General features: G+C 37.9%; 1 protein-coding gene and 1 long non-coding RNA gene across 4 annotated transcripts in view; both read right to left on the bottom strand.

The window, feature by feature from the left end:
- PTPRA (protein tyrosine phosphatase receptor type A) overlaps nucleotides 1–13,077 on the bottom strand; it is a 184,872-nt gene that overhangs the window by 57,171 nt on the left and 114,624 nt on the right. Inside the window, exons 3-5 of one of the 3 annotated variants that reach the window (XM_082359031.1) lie at nucleotides 12,687–12,765; nucleotides 10,855–11,196; nucleotides 3,730–3,756 (exon numbers count right to left, since the gene is read on the bottom strand). In XM_082359031.1, coding sequence (XP_082215157.1) covers nucleotides 3,730–3,756; nucleotides 10,855–11,196; nucleotides 12,687–12,759 — 442 coding nt within the window. In that variant the 5' untranslated portion in view covers nucleotides 12,760–12,765. Of the gene's footprint in view, nucleotides 1–3,729; nucleotides 3,757–10,854; nucleotides 11,197–12,686; nucleotides 12,766–13,077 lie in introns of those variants that run through there. The other 2 variants (XM_082359032.1, XM_082359033.1) reach the window with 2 other exon arrangements.
- LOC309612911 overlaps nucleotides 1–13,077 on the bottom strand; it is a 130,209-nt gene that overhangs the window by 107,545 nt on the left and 9,587 nt on the right. The gene's annotated exons all lie outside the window — the stretch shown is intronic.

The following is a 13,077-nucleotide window of genomic DNA, read 5'->3' as shown; positions in this document are numbered from 1 at the left end:
GCCTCCTTCCCACTCCCCAGGTATAGTGAGCCTTTTAAGCTCTCCTCATAGCACTTTGTATGGTATATCCAATAGCATGTAGCTGAGTGGGCTCTGATTCTTGGTGTTCACACGTTTCTTTCATGAGACAGGGAACTTTCTTTTTTTTTTCTTTCTAGAATCCTCAGCACCTCATAGGTGCTGAATGAATATATTATTAAAGGTGCTTAGGGAAAGCCATCATAAATGAAGTTCACTTAATAATGTCACTTACTATGATAATCTCAAAATACCTATTTTTTTAAAAAAATTATTTATTTTATTTATTTTTATGTTTTGGCTGTGTTGGGTCTTCGTTGCTGCATGCAGGCTTTCTCCAGTTGCGGCGAGCTGGGGCTACTCTTCGTTGTGGTACATGGGCTTCTCATTGGCACGGTGGCTTCTCTTGTTGCAGAGCATGGGCTCTAGGCATGCGGGCTTCAGTAGTTGCAGCACGCGGGCTCAGTAGTTGTGGCTTGCGGGTTCTAGAGCGCAGGCTCACTAGTTGTGGTGCACGGGCTTAGTTGCTACGCGGCATGTGGGATCTTCCTGGACCAGGGCTTGAACCTGTGTCCCCTGCATTGGCAGAAGGATTCTTAACCACTGTGCCACAAGGGAAGCCCCCAAAATACCTCTCTAACAAGAATGCCAACCCCCTTCTAGACTTCAACTCTAGCAAAGTATTGAAAGAGAAAGCCAGGGGGAGCAGGTGATCTGATTTGAGAGCTGAGAAACTTTAAGGAGCCTATGGGGTGCAACAGAATATTTACCCTGCCTGGTTCTAGAACTCTGTAGCTCAAGGACTCCTTCACAAATACTAACAGGGTACTAGTCCAAATTTTTTGAAAAAACCCAGTTACAGAAATGATTACATCTAAAATAATGTAAAGTATGGTTAGAATAGTTTTATCCTGTATTCTTGCTATTTAACAAATATCAGTTATAAAGTCTTCATGTGAAAACCCTAACTTAAAAAACTATTAAAATAAAAAGTAAGATGAGACAGATTTATGCAGAATTTTGTTTAAAAGGTACAGGGCAGAGGATAAGCTAATGTCTACAGTTGTGGTAGTAAACTGCAGTGTGACCCTGCCTTGGAGCGCACCCTTGTTTCCACAGATTCTGACTGGCTGGCTGAGATTCCTGATCCCCTTAGTCTCCCATCTAATTAACAGTAATAGTAACAGAGTGGTGGTGGTGGTAAGAGTTGCTGAGCAACTGCTATATGCTGACCCAGCAGTAGGCCAAGCACTAGTTCAATGTTAGTTCATTCCTCACAACAACCCTATGAAGGAAATTCTGTTCCCATCCTATTTTGCCAATGGCAAAAGGAGGCATAGGAGTTAAATACCTACCCCCACCCTGCTGGTAAGTGGTAGAGAGTCAACATACAAACTCAGGTGGTCTAGCTCCAGAGCCCATGTTTTAACCACATATACTAATGCTTTTGCTGCCTTTGCTCTGACCCCATGGTATCTCATTTCCTCCCTCTACCCAATACTACTGCCATCACTGTCTCACAGGGGCTGCATGAGAATCTTTATCTCAGAGTCTGTTTCCCCTAGAACAAAACTAATGAAACTGAGACTTAAAACTAGCAAAGACTAAATAACAACTGGAAAGTATACTCATGACCACTGACTTCATGGTGAAGAGGTACTTGGTAGATAATGCCAGAATTGGATTTAATACATTACTATATAGTACACAAATCATCCAAATTAACACCAGTGAAAATGTTTTAAAAGAAAAGCTGGTTACAAAAGAACAAATACTGTATGATTCCACTTAAATGAGGTACACAGAATAGACAAATTTACAGAGAAAGAAAGTAGATTAGTGGTTACCAGGGGCTGGGGGAAGGAGAAATGAGGAGTTATTGTTTAATGGGTTACAGAGTTTTAGTATGGGATGATATTAAAAAAATAAAATAAAAAATTCTGGAGACGGTGGTGATGATTGCACAACAATGTAAATGTACTTAATGCCACTGAACTGTGCGGTTAAAATGGTAAATCTTACATGATTTATATTTTTCAAAATTGGGAAAAGGCTGGCTCTACCAAAATAATTTGGAATACATTTAAAAAATAATACACATGAGAAAATAACTAGTTTCTTCAACTTTGAAAGAAAAGAACCAAAGTTGCTTGCCTCCCGTCCTCTCTTTTTTATGCTTATATGTGCTGGCAATTAAAACACCAGCTATTGCTGTTCAAAAGCATATCAAAGGCCAATGCATAAAAATTTATAACCCTTAATCATCTGCATAAGACATCATTTGCTTAGCAAACCCATTATAATGCAAATGTTTCAAAACAACAGCCTCATTTCTCAAAAAGCACTTGGCTTTAAAATTAGAATGTGGTATCAAAATTTATAGCAATACTTCTAAGGATATGCTCTGGTAAAATCATCATTACATATGGGGCTGAGACTGTGTATGCCTCTTCATTTTCCTGTTTGGTCAAAGGCAATTATACAAAATTATTTTTTAAACTTAAAAAGATTTATTATATTAGTATGTCACAATTAGCAATAATCTAGATAATTAAGGTAATTTATTTCTTTTTAATCATAATACTGAAACTACTCACATCTATATTCGTCAGCTAGGTAAAACAGGGATAATATCTGGGGCAAGAAAAAGGCTGAAGAGTAAGAAAATACACACTAAGTAGAGGAAGGAATCAGAGATCTTATGTTTAATTTTGAAGGCTACCACTTTGACTTCTGATTTTATTATAAGATTGGTTAAAAGAGCAGTTTTAGGGAGCAAATATAAGTATCTATTGCAACATAAATCTATTAAGTTCTACATTTGATAGTGAGAATCTGGTTAGTGAAAGTGAATAGCAAGGGCACTACAGTAATCAAATCTAGTTCTTGAGTTTAAGAAAGCGAGAGCTGGAAAATCAAGGGAAATCTGTACACAGTATGATAACACCTCACTGTTCCTCACCAAACACAGTGGCAGATGGGCAACACTTTGGGTTATAGTATCTACTTTTCTTTCCTTTCTTAAACTATAGTTGCTGTACAGAGTATGTACTTTTCTGATTCAAATGCTCCCTACTTAATGGGACTTCATAAGCCTTCAAGTGTTCCATTACTTATGCAGGAAAAATTGTGCATGGTTAAATAATGGAATCAGAAACAAAACAAAACAAAACAAAACACAAGAAGCCTGATTTGATAAAATAGGAAATCAAGATGAGAAAAATTGCTTCACAGATTAACATTTTCCAAATTTAAATGCAATGATCATTTCTTAGACCATTGGATAATCTATCTTATGCTCTTTGATGGTAGCCTTACTGTTGTCCTAAGAGAAATATGCCACTTCTACAAGAGTACCCATGTATTCTATTCTCTGGTGAACAGGGATTCTGCAGTCCTGCTTAGACCACTGACATAACATCTCCAGTCATAGGGACGTTACACATGAGGGCTGAAAATCCACAAAGTCCATATAAAGTGACAAGAGGTCAACATTTTATAGACTAGGGGAAAAAACAACATCTACATTTAAAAACGTAATGAATACTTATTTCTGTTACTCTTCTCCATGAGGTTAATATGGAAACAACTTAAGGAAAAATAAACATGTAACAGTCAGAGATGCACAAGGTTACCACAGACTGAGCAGAGGAAACGCAACAAATATTGTACACTGTAAAAAGGACAAGAAACATAAGGTGAATGGCTCACCTCTTCTGTCCTTGGAGTCAGAATTACCTGTGTAATAAGTAAAAAAAATAGAAACATTCACTCAGATTAAAGACAAACATTATTATTCAATCTAATGTAAAACAAAATAAGCTCTAGGAATATGGATACTTTTCCCTTTGTGTATGTTGGAGCTACAATGAGGCACCCTCCAACAACTGGGAAATAAGACTGCCCAGATTCACTAAACTTTTATCGATGGTTTGTCCTTCTCCCTGAGTACAAAAACAATGCAGCGTCAACATTCATAAAAAATACAAGAATGCCAAGAGAAATATAAACACAATGGTACTTGAGGTCTTTATGTCTTTTTAAGCCATTAAAATGCAACAGGGCAAAATTAAGTTAAAAATATAAAAGACCTAAATGATAATAGATAATAAAATCTAAATGGCATAGACCAAACTCTGTATACTAACAGAAAAAACCTTTTCAAAGGCTTATGAAATATCCACAAGCCCTTATAAATTCCTCATAGTAGAAACAGTACAGACAATATCTTTTATCATGATGCAATAAAACTAGAAATTAACAAAGTAAGAAAACACTTGAAAATTAAAATCAAAACCGAACTGCAAAATGCCTAAACAAATAACAAATCACACTTGCGGCAGAATCTACCGACGCTCCCCCAATATCAGTCTCTTCCTCTTCTTGCCTTTAGTACAGAACATCCCCCACTTTTAGCTGAGCACAAACCTGTCCATTTAGAGACTACATTTCTGAGACTCTAGGTGCAATCATATGAAGAATTCCAGTCAGTGTGATGTGAACAAAAGCAGTGAGAGTAACTTCTGGGTCACACCCTTTGGAAAATAAACTGTTTGTAACTATTTCCTCTGTTGCTCCTTCCCAGGGGCTGGAACCAGAACCCAGTGATGAGAGCCATCTCTTGACCAAGCAGATGAGGGCAACTGTCAGGACCAGAGGCACAAGAAAAAAGGAATTTGGTCTCTGATGAGGCAAAGCCCCCCTGTCTACTTCTGGAATGTGAAAGGGGAGAGAAAGACATGTCTGTGTCTTAAGTGACTTAAGTGGTCAATGAATTTTGGTATGTCTTTGTCAGAGTAGCTTAGACCACTCCCTAACTAATATAACTACCTACAGGAACACTTATAGGATATGCCTAAAGCTGTGCTTATAAAAAATTCATAGCATTAAATACATATTAATTAAGAATAAAAATAAACAAATGAAGCATTCAATCCAGGAAGATAGAAAAAGCACAAAATAAATCTAAGAAAAGCAGAAAAAATAAGAATAAAAGAAATTAATGAAATAAAAAACTGAAAAATGACAGAACTAATAAATATACAATAGCAGGTTCTTTAGAAGAAAAAAGCAACAAACCATGAAATAGATAAATGGTTAGTCAACCTAAATAGGAAAAAGGACTTAAATATATAAAATAAGAAATAGTCACAGCTATGTAAGAAATTAACCCTAAGGGATGACTTTTCCTCAAATCTATTTGAATAATTTTGAAAATCTAAATGAAATGCAAAATTTTCTAGGTAAACTTCAATTCTTTCTATGAAGCAAAACAAAACACTGACAAACAAAACTTATCAAAAATAGCACACATACAAAGGAAACACATATACCAATCTCATTTAGAAATAACTTAGAGGGACTTCCCTGGTGGTGCAGTGGATAAGAATCCACCTGCCAATGCAGGGGACACGGGTTCGATCCCTGGTTCGGGAAGATCCCGCATGATGTGGAGCAACTAAGCCCGCACGCCACAACTACTGAGCCTGAGCTCTATAGCCCACATGCCACAACTACTGAAGCTCGCACACCTAGAGCCTGTGCTCTGCATCAAGAGAAGCCACCACGAGAAGAAGCCCATGCACTGCAACGAAGAGCAGCCCCTGCTCTCCACAACTAGAGAAGGCCCACGTGCATCAACAAAGACCCAACGCAGCCAAAAATAAATAAAAAATTAAATCTTTAACAAAAAAAGAAATAACTTAAAATATCAATGAAAAAATTCGAAATAAAATAATATCAAATAAATTGCAACAGTTCATTCAAGAAAAATACAAGACCAAGTGGAGCTATTTTTGCTGGAATGTAAATAGTTCAAAATCAGAAAACCAATTAATATGATTCACTGAAGCATATGATAAAAAAAGAAAAAAACCCATACAGATCTTGCTCATTGATGCTGAGCTGGCAACTGGCAAAATTTAACACCGCTTCTTGACATAAATACTCTTTAAAACAGGAATGAGTCAATAAATCCTGAACACGATAAATATGTTTATCTCAACGCAAGAGTCAACACCATGTTTAATGAAAAACAACTGAGATCATCCTCCTTAGAGTCAAGTACAAAACAAGGCTATCTACTTTTACTATTATTTCCTAACTTTGTTCTAGAGGTATTCACCAATTCATTTAAACAGAAGAAAAGAGATCTAAAAATTTGGAAATTTAAAAAGAGATATTTGCAGATGAGATGATTTGAAAACTTATGATAATTGAAGAAAATTATGTCAAACACAAAGGAAATTAATTATGATGATCAGTATAAAATATATTGTATGTACAAAAATCAATGGCCTTATGTTGTACAGCTAAAACTAAAACAGTATTATATGTCAATTGTATCTCAATTAAAAAAAAATAGGTTTCATAGCCCCAACAGCAACCAGTTAGAAGATACCATATTCCACCTATACTAACAAAAAACAAAAACAACAAAACAAAAAGAAAAACCTTTGAAATATGTAGAAATAAGCTGAACAAAACACGTGCAACACGAGTGGTGAAAATTTTAAAACACTTCCAAGAAATACAAAATAAAAGACTTTAGCAAATGGAATACGCAGCATTCTTGGATAGGAAGAATTAAAAATATCAATTGTCCCTGTTAATCTATAAACTTAACATGATCTATAAAAACTTTTTTCCAGCTATACAAGTTGATTATATAACACTTATGAAGAAAAATAATCAAGAATTGCTAGCAAAATTCTGAAAAATAAGATTAACAAGGGATGACTCATCTGACATTAAGTATTTTATAAAGTTACAGTCATTAAAACAGTGGGGGGACTTCCCTGGTGGCACAGTGGTTAAGAATCCACCTGCCAATGCAGGGGACACGGGTTCGAGCCCTCGTCCGGGAAGATCCCCCATGCCACGGAGCAACCAAGCCCGTGCGCCACAACTACTGAGCCTGTGCTCTAAAGCCCACGAGCCACAACTACTAAAGCCCGTGCGCCTACAGCCCATGCTCCGCAACAAGAGAAACCACCGCAATGAGAAGCCCGTGCACCACAATGAAGAGTAGCCCCTGCTCACGGCAACTAGAGAAAGCCCGCACGCAGCAACGAAGACCCAACGCAGCCCAAAATAAATAAATAGATTAATTAATTAATTAAAAAAAAAAACCCAACCTTAACATTGGCTAATAGGGCAGACTGGATAAATACATCAAGGTAAAGCCATACAATGAGGTAGCCCCTTACTATAATACAGAAAAAGTATGATAGGCTAACTGAAAAAAGTAATGTGTAGAAACATACACAGTACATTTATTATCTGTGTTATAAATGGAAGAAAAAAGGTATGTATGTGTGTGTGTGTGTGTGTGTATATATATATACACACACTTGCTATTTTAGAAAAGTGAAAAACAAACTCAAAGCAAAGGTCAATAGGAAAGAAAAATTAAGATTAAAGAATTAATTCAGGATATGTCCAATATTCAAATAATAAGGATTTTAGACGAATAGAACAGAGAAAATGGAAGAGGGAAGAACATTTTTGAACCAATACAAGAAAAATTTCCAGAACTGAAGGACGAAAGCTCCAAAGCTCCTATCCCAAAATAATTAATGAAAGAAAAAGACCTACATCAAGACCCACTTCTACGAGATTTCAGGGCACCAATGATGAAGAGAAGATCTTTAAAGACACACAAACAATTAGGAATCAGGATAGCAGTAGAATTCTCCAAGCCTGGGAATTAGAAGTCAGTTAGGACAATGCTTTAAAAATTCTAGGGAAAAAAAATATCTCCTCAAATTCTATACACATCCCTAAAGGTATTTTTAGACATGTAATTCCTCATGCAATTTACCTCCCATGGACCCCGTTCTCAGGAAGCTACTGGAGGATATGTTCTACCAAGTGATGGGGTAATCCATGAAAGAAGACAATATGGAAGCCAGGAAGCAGCAAAGGAAATTCCCAGAATGATAGAGAAGGGAAGTCCCAGGCTGACACCTGAGTAGCAGCCCTAGTGATCAGAAAAAACCTAGGCTTCAAAAAAAAAAAAAACAAAACAAAAAAAAAACAAAAACCTAGGCTTCAATAAGACAATGACAATGGAGGACTCAGGAGGACGATCTCTAGGTAAAAAAGAAATAAACAGATTATCTAATAGGTCTGACTTTGTGGAAAACTAACTGTATTACAAGGCTATGGAAAGTCTGGGAAGAAGTGGCTTCCAATAGCAAAAAATAAAAGGTAATTATTAAATCCAGAAAAAATTGTACAAGAAAGAAAAAATAATCACATCACAGCTCAGCATGGAATAGTATTACATAGCCATAGTAATATAAAACATCAAATACTGATTTTTAAAAAATTTATTTATTTATTTATTTATTTATTTATGGCTGTGTTGGGTCTTCGTTGCTGCACACGAGCTTTCTTTAGTTGCGGTGAGTGGGCGATACTCCTCGTTGTGGTGCACGGGCTTCTCATTGTTGTGGCTTCTCTTGTTGCAGAGCACGGGCTCTAGGTGTGCGGGCTTCAGTAGTTGTGGCATGTGGGCTCAGTAGTTGTGGCTTGCGGGCTCTAGAGCTCAGGCTCAGTAGTTGTGGCGCACGGGCTTAGTTGCTCCGTGGCATGTGGGATCTTCCTGGACCAGGGCTCGAACCCGTGTCCCCTGCATTGGCAGGCGGATTCTTAACCACTGCACCATCAGGGAAGCCCCTCAAATACTGATTTTACCAAAAGTTACAATGTAACAATTATGGAAGGATTGATAAAATGGTGGTGACACGGCAGATGTGGGGTTTCAGGCTGTAACACCTGATGTACCATAAAGTTTTCCTTTTACTGATCTTGAATAAGAGCCACCAGTGAAAGGCAGTCTCAGCCTCCTCTGAGACATGAAATGTGTTAACTGTATAGTAACTGGTTTCTCAGCTATGGCATAATTTGGACCTACAGCGGATTATATAAAACTCGGTTCCCTAACAGCAGTGAGAAATAGGTCTTACTTGCTCCTTGACAGCCTTCAGATCTAAGGCAAATTATTTAACCTCTAAGGTCTTACATCAAGCAACTACTAAAAAGAGATAATTACTCCTGGTCATCTCACAGAATTGTTAAATGAAAGACAGTACAGAATAGAAGAACATAGGCTGTGAAGACAGTCAGTGACAGTCTCACCTTTTCCATTTACTACTTCAGCTTATACAAGTTATTTTGATTTTCCTCTCTAAGCAATGGCCATAATTTACAGAAAGAAATACATTTTTACATCATTACTCAGTATGTGTTTGTGTATAGCTGAAACAAAAGTTTTACAAAATAATATATGTAACATGAAAAGAATAAAAATGGAAGAGGACCATCCACACACACACAAATTTGTGGTGGCTCACTAAACTGATTTCAAGAATCGATCATGACCTGTGCTTTGAAAAACACTGTAAAACTCCTTCACCTATAAAACATAAAATAGAACCTACTTAATAGGATCCATAGGATACTTCACAGGAATTACTTCTATAAAACTCGTAGTACGATGCCTAACACTTAAAATTAGTGCTTACCATATGTAGGCCCCATTATAAATGTTTTACCCATATTAACTTGTTTAATCCTAACAGCTCCTTTATGAAGTAAGTACTATCATCATCATTCATTCTTATATACTGATGAAGAAACTGAGGTAAAGAGGTTAAATAGACTTGCCTATTGTCACACAGCTAGTGTATGGCAGAGTTAGGATTCAAAATCAAGTTGTGTGGCTCAGCAGATTGTGCTCTTAACTGCAAATGCTGCATAACCTTTATAGTAGAAAATATGGGATTAAAGCTGGCAGGTGCAGGGTCTGAGTTGTAAGGTGTAGTAGCTAAAAGATGTCATCAACAAATGAGATTCAATTCAGTAAATATGTCCCCCAGGAGCCAGATGTGATTCCACCTGGGGCACTCACCTTCTAACAAGGAAAAAATATGAGCCAAGGGGATAAGACCAAAGAAGAGTAACAGTGATTTGTGCTAGAAAAGGAATGACAATTATATAGCTGTCAGGGAACAATTATTTCCTTTACTACTCACAGAAGCCCTTTGAGGGACCCCCTCCAGTCCTCGGAAATTTGCCCTACCCCACCTGGTCTCAGATTCAGGTCTCTGATTCTATCTTCAAAGCCACTTCCACTTCAACCAGTGATTGATTCAAGAAGAGAAGTGGGCTGGGCTGAGGCCCTGAACAAACTGGCAGTGTAACTTAACTATTTCCCTGAATTCCTCTTCCTAACTCTACTCCTGGCCACAGGCCTTCCACTCTTATCTAATTGTTATAGACACCCAGACCCCTTCTCCTTCCCATGGTCTCCATGGATCCCTTCCTTTTCAAGGCTAATACTATTACTCAGTTTCACTATCCTTTTATCTTCAGTCTCTTGCATCATCAATTAGCTCTCCTCTTTCTCTTATATTTTCAACCTTCTTCTCTACCATTAAACATGATTAAGTCTCCCCAGTCTAACCAGGATCCCATGCAAAGCAGGATAACCTCCAGAATCTATCTTCTTACCTCCTTTTATTTTTTTTTGGCCACATGGCACCCAGGATCTCAGTTCCCTGACCAGGGATCGAACCTGGGCCCCCTGCATTGGAAGTGCAGAGTCTTAACCACTGGACCACGGGGGAAGTCCCCTCTCTTCTTTCTTCTTAACTCTGTGTTAACCAGATATTCCTGAGAATCCCCTATACCTAGGTTTCGTTACTTTGTGCTTGGGCGATTTTACTTATTTCAAGAAATTTTATGGCTAGAAAACACAAACAAGAATAATAAAAGGGTGAACAAACTCAAAGAGGAAAAGAAAGAACAAATAGAAACCACCTCTAGTACCTGAAGGAGGAAAGGTTTCTGGAGTGGTTGCTGCAGTGCTGGCATTCCCCTCCCAAGGTTCTGTTCTGGTATCTGTGAACTGGTTATCTGGAAGCCATGTTCCATTTGGTGAAACTGCAGTGACTACAGAATTGGTGCTTACTGTTCTTGTGGTCCCATTGTCAGAGTCTGAAGAATTGACAGTGGTTACATAGGTGGGTCCCAGAGTTAGGCTTGGGCTGAATGTTGGTGCCAAGGAAGGAGAAGTTACCGAAGAAGTAGGATTTGAAGTTTTGGTCTCTTCTTTAAGTGATTCTGCTGTAGATGCTTTAGTAGATCTTGTAACGCCTACTGAAGGTGAAACTACAAACACGAAAAAACAAGAAAACATCACACAAAGAATTTGAGAGCTCAACAGTATGAGGCACAAAGCGGCAAACCCTTACTACACTCTCAAACACTTGGAGACCAATGAGCAGATACACACACACACGTATACACACACACACACACACACACACACACTCACACTCTTTTACTTTATTATCTTTTTTAAAAAAATTGAAGTATAATTGATTTACAATGTTGTGTCAATCTCTGTTGTATAGCAAAGTGACTCAGTTATACATATATATACATTCTTTTTTAATATTCTTTTCCATTATCGTTTGTCCCAGGAGATTGGATATAGCTCCCTGTGCTATATAGTAGGACCCTGTTCTTTATCCATTCTAAATGTAATAGTTTGCATCTACCAGCCTCAAACTCCCAGTCCATCCCTCTCCCTCCCCCTCTCCCCCTTGGAACCACAAGTCTGTTCTCTATGTCTGTGACTCTATTTCTGTTTTGTAGATAGGTTCATTTGTGCCATATTTTAGATTCCACATATAAATGGTATCATATGGGATCTGTCTTTCTTACTTCACTTAGTATGATAATCTCTAGTTGTATCCATGTAGCTACAAATGGCATTATTCGGTTTTTTTTCATTCTTTTTTATGGCTGAGTAGTAGTCCATTGTATATATGTACCACATCTTTATCTGTTGATCGACATTTAGGTTGTTTCCATGTTCTTGCCATTGTGAAGAGTGCAGCTATGAACACAGGGGTGCATGTATCTTTTTGAATTACAGTTTTCTCTGGGTATATGCCAAGTAGCACATACTCTTCTTTTAATGCTGAATCTTTCCCTCACTTCCAAAGGATTACTGTCTAATGGAGGGAGAAACTGGATTCTTTACTTAGTTCCTCAGAATCAATAATCAATATATGAGTCTTAAATAGCAACCGTTTTCTTTTCTTTTTTTTAACTTTTCAGGAATGAATACATAATCTCTTTATTTAAAGTAGTATATGGTATATAGAACACTGCTGAGCATAGCATACACTATAACCCAGAGATGTGCAAAGACATTTTACTATCACTTTTTTTTTTTAATTTTTATTTATTTATTTATTTATGGCTGTGTTGGGTCTTCGTTTCTGTGCGAGGGCTTTCTCTAGTTGTGGCAAGTGGGGGTCACTCTTCATCGCGGTGCGTGGGCCTCTCATTATCGTGGCCTCTCGTTGCGGAGCACAGGCTCCAGATGCGCAGGCTCAGTAATTGTGGCTCACGGGCCTAGTTGCTCCGCGGCATGTGGGATCTTCCCAGACCAGGGCTCGAACCCGTGTGCCCTGCATTGGCAGGCAGATTCTCAACAACTGCGCCACCAGGGAAGCCCTACTATCACTTTTAAGTAAAACTTTAATATTTTTTCTTTCTTCAGTACCACCGAGGCCTTCAAATTTGGGTCATTAAACATAAAACCAAAATTCTATTCCAAATACCAGTCTTATCAAATGGCACTTTACCTATGGTAGTGTTGTTGGCACCAACATGTATCAGACCACTGACAAGCAGAACAAGAAGGAACCAGGAATCCATGTTGACCTGGAAAATAGAGAGCCATTTTAGATAGGGTCCCATTATACTGTAACTATGTCCAAACTACTCACCAAAGGAGTATTTTGGACAAACTCTTCCTAGCTATTAAAGTGCACACACAGGACCAATGATCTTTTGGGAGTCTGGTAAGCACAATTCCCCAGGAATCTGGCTACTTAATTGAATCTTTACACAACTATAAGTAAGAGCAGTGGTTCTCCACCTTGGCTGTACTTTAGAATCACTCAAAGAACTTAACAAAAAAAAAAAAATCCCTGTGCCAGACTACATCTCTGGGGGTGAGAGGCAGGTAGCAAT

This window comes from Balaenoptera borealis (genome assembly GCF_965194805.1).
Source record: "Balaenoptera borealis genome assembly, chromosome: 16".
In the NCBI taxonomy this organism is placed as follows: Eukaryota; Metazoa; Chordata; class Mammalia; order Artiodactyla; family Balaenopteridae; genus Balaenoptera; species Balaenoptera borealis.
The sequence above is the reverse complement of the archived record's forward strand: the minus strand, read 5'-3'. Positions and strand labels throughout refer to the sequence as shown.